This window comes from Perca flavescens, chromosome 16 (genome assembly GCF_004354835.1).
Source record: "Perca flavescens isolate YP-PL-M2 chromosome 16, PFLA_1.0, whole genome shotgun sequence".
Taxonomy (NCBI): domain Eukaryota; kingdom Metazoa; phylum Chordata; class Actinopteri; order Perciformes; family Percidae; genus Perca; species Perca flavescens.
This window is the reverse complement of record NC_041346.1, coordinates 20,562,622-20,572,215: the sequence shown is the minus strand read 5'-3', so window position 1 is coordinate 20,572,215 and position 9,594 is coordinate 20,562,622. Positions and strand designations below refer to the sequence as shown.

The window sequence follows — 9,594 nt, the reverse complement described above, 5'->3', positions numbered from 1 at the left end:
CAGAATGTGAACTTCCCGACCTCAAATTTTGTGGGCGGGGCTAAGTTTGGCTGGCATCCAGGCTACCACTTACCATCTCGTCATCCCCAAAAACAAATTAATCCTCTAGTAAACAAACACGTGTGCCTTTCACCCTCTCACCACTACTGAAATGTAATGTCCTTCAAATCGCCACTCGTAAATTGCTGTCAGACACTAGTGCCTCCGTTAGTTTGTTTGTTTATGAACATAATATTATATTAATCACATAGTCTTACTGCTTATACCAGTGTTAGCCAAGCTACTTGGAAAGTTCAGTGAGCTAAGCTAATGCTACTGTCCAAAACTGATTGCAATAGATTTAGTGCTGTGATGTCGTTGGCACAGGTTGCTAATGTAGTGTACTTTTTAACTCAACGGTTTGCATACAATCAAACCGGTTTAGCCGGGTACATGGGACTGGTAAAACTGGAAATCAACCAAACTCTAGTGGCCCCCACTAGGGCTGCACGATATTTTGTTTCATTGTCTACATTTCAATGTGCGCATGTGCGATAGTAACATCGCAGGACGTTGCGCTGTTGACGCTAAAACTTTTTTGCTGCTTGATAGAAAAGTAAACTTTCACCGTTCTCCTTTTAAATGATTGTTACCAGCGACCCTTCCCCTTGAGACAGGTAGCCATGTGGGCAGCGTGTGTATGTGACGTAACGTTAGTCCGACGGGGTTTATTGTTATGGGAGAGCCTCTCCGTGTGTAGAAAAGTACCGCGGCAGCTGCTGCTGACACCATGATGCACATACTTTTCCATAGTGAAGCTACATTAGTCAGTGTTTTATGTTTGCTGCAAAGATGAAATAAATCACATGATTGATGCAACGTTATTACAACATCTCCCAGCCATTTTTCACCGCAGAAAGCTGCTACCAGCCAGGCTAGGACAGGTCCGCATGCACAGCAAACCACCAATCACAATCAATGTTGATCAATTTATCTAACAAACAAGCAGGCCCGCTAGTCAACCACAACCTGAAATTTGGAGGAAGCAACATGCATGCATTATTACTATCATTCACTTTAGCCTGGATTGATAGTATTATATGAACACAATGGTGTCATTTCTGTCAACCAGTGTATTTAACCATCTAATTTCCCTCTCCAAAATCACTTCAGAAGAGTAGTCACAGTAGCTTAGAAATCTAGACACACCCTAGCGGCGGCAAATGTAATTTGCAGCCAAGAGGTCTAGCAACCTTGCGAGCTGGAAAAACCAAACTCTAGCCGGGCCAATCACATCGTGTATAGAGTCGGTGGGCGGGCTTAACATAATGACAGCAGAGTTACGACGGTTCCGCGGGAATTCCCTGCTACATGAAAACAAAGAAGATGGCTGCAGCTGCTGGCGAACAGCGGTCATTTGAATCGGCTTTGGCCATGACTCTGGAAGACTGTGAGTTAAGCTTTTCTTTGAGAAAAGAACAAAAAACGGCACTGAATTCATTCTTAAAAAAGGAAGATGTGTTTGGAGTTTTGCCAACCGGATATGGCAAAAGTTGAATCTATCAACTGGCTACCTTCAACTACCTTCTTCCTTGCTCTGTCTGGTTGTAGCGCTATCCTATTGCGTGCAGAGGGAATTTTAAAGACAACTGTTTATCCCGCCCCTTGGACTGAGCCCTGCCAATGGTGAGTTCCCAGACCCAACATCTTGATGTGGGTCTGGCTTGTCAGGCTATAGTCACAGCGCTTACTTGCTTTGGTGTTTGTAAAGCATTACATTTCAACAAAGAATGGTTCACATAAGAAAAGTTCCTTCTCATTTTTATTTTCTATGTAGATGCACTCCCCTACAAAAATCACCCCAGTAGTCAAGAATTATTTATTATTTCCAAACAGAGCTATTTATGTCATCTTGTAAAAATTAGTACTTTTTCATATCACAATATATATATATCGCATGAAAAAAAATATCGCAATGTCAGTTTTTTTCCAATATCGTGCAGGCCTAGCCCCCACCCAGTTTGAAAACATCTGCTATACACCAGAGGTAACTGGAATGATAGTGAGTGGTAAGAAGTACAATGTGGTTGCGCAACTTCAGCATCAAAGGCACAGTGAGGTATTAACACATTTTTGTACTAACAGTCTTTGTGTGTGATATGAGTTTTGCAACAGTGACACAACCATTCCTTTTTTATTTTGTGTGTACATGAAGTCTGGTGTAATGAACATTTGTGGTTCAAAACTAGCAACAACAGTTAGAATTAGTGCTGGTCCGAATACCATTTTTTGAGCTTCGAAGCTTCGGTAGTAATGAGCATCGAATATTCGAAGCTTCGGAGAGGGGGCTGAACATATTATTATCTCTAATAAAGGCAGTAATCTCTATGTGTCTGTCTGTTTGTTTGCATGTTGATTATTTTGAGAACCTTTCATCCAAATGACTTCACAAGGGAGTGCAGTGTTGTATTTGGTGCAGTATAGATAGACAGGCCAGACGCGTTCAGAATTAATAAACTTTTAACCTCTCAAGGATCACCCTCCCGTCAACGGGACACTTTGTGACTGGGGTGTCGCTGTAACCTCGATAAAACTTCCACTCATGAGCGTTTTTATAACTTTAAAGCATTAAATCTTCAAAATATACAGCCATGTACACAACTGTTACAAAGTAAAAGAAAATAAAACAACTCAGCCGTAATCTGCGCCGCCGAGAGCACAAGCATACCTGTTGTCGTTGTCCTGTCAGCAACAAAGTGGTATTTTGACCAAAACTTGATTTTCATAAATCCCCAAGAGTCCAAGGAAATGTAATATCCAAGCTTTATATTCCAAAACGATCTCTTCGCCTCACAATGTTGAAGTTTCTGGCCGAATCACAACAGAAAAACGGGAAACAGTTTTCCATTTCCGCACTTTTTATCGCCGCTAGCTTCTCTGCCCAGCTTGCTAAATGCTCGAAGTGGGCGTCATCATGTACCGACAGTCTCTTCTTCTTCTTCTTCTTCTTCTACTTCTTTGTAGTTTATTGGCGGTTGGCAAACCAACTTAAATGTGCATTACCGCCACCAACTGGACTGGAGTGTGAACGAGCGATAAATGCAGAAAATAAATAAACCAAAAAAAACAAAGGGTCCAGCCCTAGTTAGAATAGGAGTAAGTTTGAAGAAAAAACAGGTCAGACAGGAAAGAGTAGTTTTAAAATATGCCAACACCCTAATTGTCATACATGTCCTTTCCTCCTGTGAGAGCCTCAGAAATGAGACAGAGACAGAAATGTTCAGTATCAGTGTGTTTGGTCTTACAGCAGTTGTAGCACTCTGTTCACAAATGCAGCACATTGCTTACATACTAAATAGGGTCGTTATGTCATCACTTTTAGTTCCGGAGCAAAACAAACTGCTGCAGTCAGTGTCTGAGCCCAACTGGCCGAGCACAAACTTTAACAGAAATGTTTTTTCATATAAGAGGTGGTAACTTTTGCACTATAATTTTTTTTCAAAGCGTAATTTCAACATAGCACACATATCAGTTTTTAGAAAACTAGGCTATGTTTTTCTTACATTTTATGCTGAAATATAATACACTGGTTGGAGTGCTCTGACATGCTGGGCTACTACACAGATCTTTACCAGATCAACTTCCTGTTTCCTGGTTTGCATTTGAAGGAGACACATTTATTTACAAGTCAAATTTGAGGAATACAGGCCAAGTTCACCACAGCTGTAACATGTCATACTGGTTGTATTTACAATTTCTCTTTTTCTCTCTCGCTCTTTTTATCATCTCTAATGAGAAGATACAGAGTGGGCTCTCTCTTCGCAGTTCTCCCAGGAATTAAAACAAACCAAACAGTTCCCTTTTTGGAAATATCTCTTCAGAGCCATAAACAAATGCAATTGTTGTAATCTGAGATCAGCTTTGCCTGTAAAGTCTGTACATGAGTTAATTTACATGCATATAAGTCCAGAATGAAGGGGATGTACAAACAATTACACGTGATCTAACCTTTTAAATAAGACATTCCTTCTCTCTCCTGAAATAGATACATAAATAGATTGAAAAAAGTGGCTTATCACTGGTTATTTTTGGTCTTGAAAAGAGAACCACTGATTGACATATAGCCACGGGGGCGGCGGTAGCTCAGTCTGTGGGGACTTGGCTAAAAAATAAATAACCAGAGATAAGCCACTTGTTTTCTTATCTAGTTATTGGCCTATAGTTTCAGGAGCGAGGACGCATATATTATTTACAAAGTTAGATCATATGTGTTAGTGTGTATGGAAGGAGATATGCTGTCCTGGTTAAGGCTTAAATTACTGTTTTGGATCAGGTTGCAGCAGCAACAACTGAACTGTTTCGGTTATGACACAGGAAAAAGAAAAGAAATGGAATTGTTAACTGGGTTAAGGGCATTCCTTTCCTTTTTGGGGAAAAGAAGAACTTGAGCTGGCTCCCCGAGTGTTTTTTTTTGTCTTGACTTTTATTCCTGTTTTATTGAATTTCTTTTGAAATGATCCTGAGATTTAAACCATTCTTTTGCTATTATCTCCGTAATAAGGATTGCGTGTTGCGTTTGCTGATTTCTAGCATATTGTTTGTCCATATTTTCACTCTATGCATAGATAGATAGATAGAGAGATAGAGAGATATATGTGAGCAGAGGAAGAGGGGTTAAAAGGTCATGGGAGCTCAGATGCTTTGCAAGGCAAGTCCCAAAATAGACTGTAGAATTACAGCAGCGGGACTACAATGGACTGTGTGTGTGTTCTTCTATCTTTGTATGTGTGGAACATGGACTCACTGTGCAGTTAAAGTCCACCTGTCCCTGTAGACACTATCTCAGGGACATAACATAGTTGGCTCAGTGCCTGCCTTTGGTCTGAGCTGATACCGTCAACTGGATCTCAGTGTTGTCTCATTTTGGAGGATACAACATAGGCTACTTGATTGTCCCTGTAGGAAAATGCGTCTTGAACTCAAGTACAGTAAGGTATAACGTACTGTGTGGTGCTGTTGAACTGTATTGCATTATACAGAGAAGATTTTTTTATTATTTAGTCTACCCTACCCTCATTACCAGGGTCGTGATAAATTGGGTTGACAAAACAATTGTTAATAAACGAATAATAATATATAAAATAGGCTATTATGAGTCATGTAGCTTTTAATAGCAGCAAGGCTAACAGTTTGAATGCAAACATGTTATTTAATGTCCTCATCACCAGAAAAGAACACAATCGGACAAAAGAGGGGTCGGGTTTAAAATACAAAATTATTTTTAAAGAGATTGTATGTTTTTTTTTATTTTATTTTTTTTATTAATTTACCACCCAATAACGTTAAGTTTAGGTGTGTTTTCATTTAAGTTACAACACAACATCCCGAGGGGCTGCGTGGCATTTTGGTGGAGATCTAGCGAAAGCTAACGATAGCTGTAACATTATGTCTGTTGTTAAAGTTGCACCTGGTCAAACTTGGTGAAACGTGTTTCCGTTGAGACCTGTTACAATGTTCTTGAACTTTAACTACGTCAGACAGCCACTTACCTGGCTGCTCCCTCAGAGCCATGATTGACACGATGTAGTGCGCCATGTCAAAGTATGGAAACATTGACAAGTTTGCCAGTCCGTGGGACAGCTCGTCCAGATGCAACACCCCGAACAAATCCATAATCTTATCTGCAAAACTCCTTAGCAAGAGGAAGCTAGTCTAGTTAATCCCTGCGAAGAGTTCAAGTGGAGAAAAGGCACCGGTCCAACTCAGAGCATCAGGGCTTCCTCCACCGCCTGTAAAGTCTGACAGTGGCCCAAACAGCTGTGCGTCTTCGGATAAACTGCTGCCAAGTTGCTCACAGCTGGTTAGTTGATCGCCGCTCGTCGCCAGGCAACAGATCTGGAACACCAGACGGTGGTCACCATCGGTGTCACCACGAACGACGGGCTGTGACGACGCTGTCACCCATGGCTGGCTGTCACCGGCCGCATAGCAGGAATTCCTGTTCCGTGTTCCGCCATGCAAGTGATGTGGCAGGCGGAGCCAGAGCGGCTTAGTGATTGGAGGAGCGAGAGCCAGCCAGCCAATCATTGGTCAGTATTATTACAACAAAAAAAGTATTGTTAAAGGTCTGTACCTTTAACAAGTGGAGCCTACATGTGGAAATGACAAATGGTTATATTTTACATAAATATTATGAGATACAATTAATATGTTTTGATTAACATGGTTTTGTTGATTTTATGTCATAAAGGTTTTATTACATCAAGTTTTCAGCATCAATGACAGGTCCTGCAGAACCCGGAGAGACAAAGCCAATATGCACTCTGTCTTGCTGCAGCAAGAACATGGTTTATAAGGGGTACGTTTAGGTAACATGTTAGATAAAGTAAACAGTTGTGAGTTGGCAAGTAAAGGTCTCAGTCCCTTTGAGGTCAGAGTCTCTTTGGGGGGGTTGGCTCCAACACTACTCATAAAATCATTGATCTCACTCAGTCACCTAATCACAGAATCAAATAGGACATCCTCTTCAACCCATCACTCTGCTGAGTGGGAAATCATTAAACTTACATCACTAATACAGTGCTCATGATTTCTCAGCATATTTGAGCTTTATACAGATTTTAAACTTACAGGGCCAGATACCTATATGTAACTTTTAAATGTTTCTGAAACTGTGTAATTTTGTGTCTGATGATCATAAATTACATGCAACAGCAAACGAGACTAACACTATAATGAACGCTAGTTTTATTTTTATATAGTTTTTATTAATGCCGTTTGCCGGGTCGATTTTTACCTCAAAGTCACGAAATGATTTACGGTAGGTAGACGGCGCTACAGAGCACACATTCTGATGGGTCGCAGATTTTGGAGGAACACCGGAAAAGCCTGTGTTAGTGAGTTTGCAGATAAAAGGTATCAGGAGATTTCTTTATATAGGCCTAATTGTATTTTAATTTATGTTTTAGAAGTAAGGGTTAAAATTCAAAACTGTTCAAAACTGACCCCGAATTGGCCCTCAGGTATGTAATATGTCTATTTCATTCATAAAATAACTTTACAATGTGTGATGTGGTTGTAGCCTACGTCAGTAGCCAACATTAAATTACGTCTCCCTTCCATTTAGCGCTGACGTGTTATTCCTGACATGTTATTCCTGTGTTGGCCTATTTTCTTTTCGCTTGTCCCCCCTGTACTTGTGTAACGCGTCCTTGGGTTTCATGAAATTCACTATATAATTCAAAGTTATTACTGCATTGGTTGCTACAACAAAACAAACTCCTAATGCTTTGGCTCGTGACACAGTGACAGTGATACCCAGTTTAGCTCACGATACATCCAGGCTACACCTGTATGAAACACTTGAAATGCAATGATTCATCTGTAACGTATTCTCTTATTGTAAATGAATGATTTTCTGTCTGAGTAAAACATTCATCGCAACTATATGACCTCCCGGTAACGCTAACTCAATAATACAGTAATACGGCACCATTACGACAGCAGGTGTGGTAAAAACACTAACGCTTTTGTCCAAAGGGGCTGCTGGAATCAACACTGGAAGTTACATGTAGCCACTTTAATATGTAATCTGTCTATATTAATAATATTATATCTCTTCATCATTTGTGCTTTAATTTCGAGTGTTGGACACAATGGTTTTCATTTCCAGCAGCTAGTCCCACCTAATAAAGTGAAATGAGTATTTTTTTGTGTTTATATTTACTTTAACACAGTTACATATATTTCTTTTTCATGATTGCTCAGTGTATCATGTTTCCATGGCTTTGAGGAAATAGCTTGTTCTTAAGGCAACTGTGTGTACATCTTACACAGAAAGAGATTTGTTATATACTGTAAGTTAATAAAGATATCCCTTTATTGATCCCCAGTGAAGAGCATTTGGAGACAGATGTCGTGATAAAGTGAGTCTTGATATAATTGTATATCAAATATACAGTATTGCAAAGGTAAATTAAACATATTAACATATTATAGTATAATATGGTACATTATGAAATAGTGAGGGAAATGAGACTGATAGTATAAGGTGCAGTAGTGTTCTAGTATAGAATAACATAATATATAGTATTGCACAACAATATAACAATATAAAGTGTAGTATAATGCATCAATATAACACAATAAAATATCAATAGGCCAATACAATATGATATATATTATAATATATGGATACCATATGGTAACATACGGAATAGTATAATATTGTATATAACAAGATATATATATATATATATATATATTATCAACACCGAAAACATGCAAACAATATACAGACGAGGCACAAAGCAGGTGCAAACAACACTTCCAATCATGCCTTGTAACAGATATGCTAATATCTGTTACAAGGCATTGATATAATATATACTAGTTGCTAACTTTTTATTATTTAACAAAATCAATAATCCCTGCACTGCAATTCCTTTATTACTCTTCAACCCTAACTTATAATTACGAATTTGACACATATGTGATTTTGAGGTATTTCCAATTGCTTGTGGTAGCCTATGATTTATAAAAGAATTCTAAAGAAACTGTTTGAAAGCTTTTGTTCTATTCCCTCCTCCCATACACCCACGCCTCTCATTATTCATTGATCAATACAGTTTAAAGCCCTACCAATTATAGTTTGTACAATTAAAGAAAAGTAGAGCCACATTTATGCTGCAAAATAGACACCCTACTATCGATCGGGACTGCCCTTGTAACATTTTGATAGCATTTGTTTTGGCTACTTTCTGTTACGTGGCAGGGAATAATAGGACCCAAATGTAGAGAGCAGGCAGGCTAGAGTTGAAGTTGAGGATTTATTTGATTAAAACACAAAAACAAACCAAGGGAGTCCTGTGAGCTGCAGCAGGCAAAAAAAGAAAAACAATTCTAGAAAGATCCAAAGGTATCCAAAAAAACCAAGGAGGTATAAAAAACAGGAATAAATGGGAAGCACAGAAACTGACAAGAGCTGACACTGGGAGACACAAACACACACAAACTAACAGGGCAAGGACACAAAACGATCTGACAAAAGACAAAGGAAACACAGAGGCTAAATAAACTAGGTAACGAGCAAACACGGGACAGGTGACACCAAGGCTGGGCAACAGGTGGAGCACATTAGACAATCACACAGGCGGGAAAACACAGGAAGCAAAACTAGACATGATAAGACAGAAAACAGTCCATCTAAATAAAACAGGAAACAGAAATATACACAACACGGAACAGAAATATACACAGTCCACAGAATGCAATACACAAAACAGGAAACATACAGAATTATAATAACAGGCAACAGAAATATAAACAACCCCAACAGAAACATCCAAAACCACAACACTAACGTTATCAAGGCATGCAAACATGTGAGTGGAATGCAGAAAACAATCACTCAGAAAAGCTGCAAAGGTAGTGTATCATCACTAAAAAAACACAATATATGGTAATCATCACTTAGTCTGTAGTCTCACATTAGGTCATTTTTTTACTTTGACAGTACACAGAAACTTAAAGGAAGTGCTGATACAACAATCAGTTCACTACTATTCATGTTATTTGCAATAACATACACATGAAAGCATGTAAAACTGATTCAAA

At 39.0% G+C, this 9,594-nt stretch overlaps 1 protein-coding gene across 1 annotated transcript in view; it reads right to left on the bottom strand.

Annotated features, from left to right (window-relative positions):
* The window catches only part of tmem38b (transmembrane protein 38B), a 14,036-nt gene extending 8,055 nt beyond the window's left edge, over positions 1-5,981 (bottom strand). The window contains exon 1 of the mRNA XM_028600774.1: positions 5,529-5,981. Coding sequence (XP_028456575.1) covers positions 5,529-5,652 — 124 coding nt within the window. The 5' untranslated portion in view covers positions 5,653-5,981. The remainder of the gene's footprint in view (positions 1-5,528) is intronic.
* Positions 5,982-9,594: the final 3,613 nt, after the last annotated feature.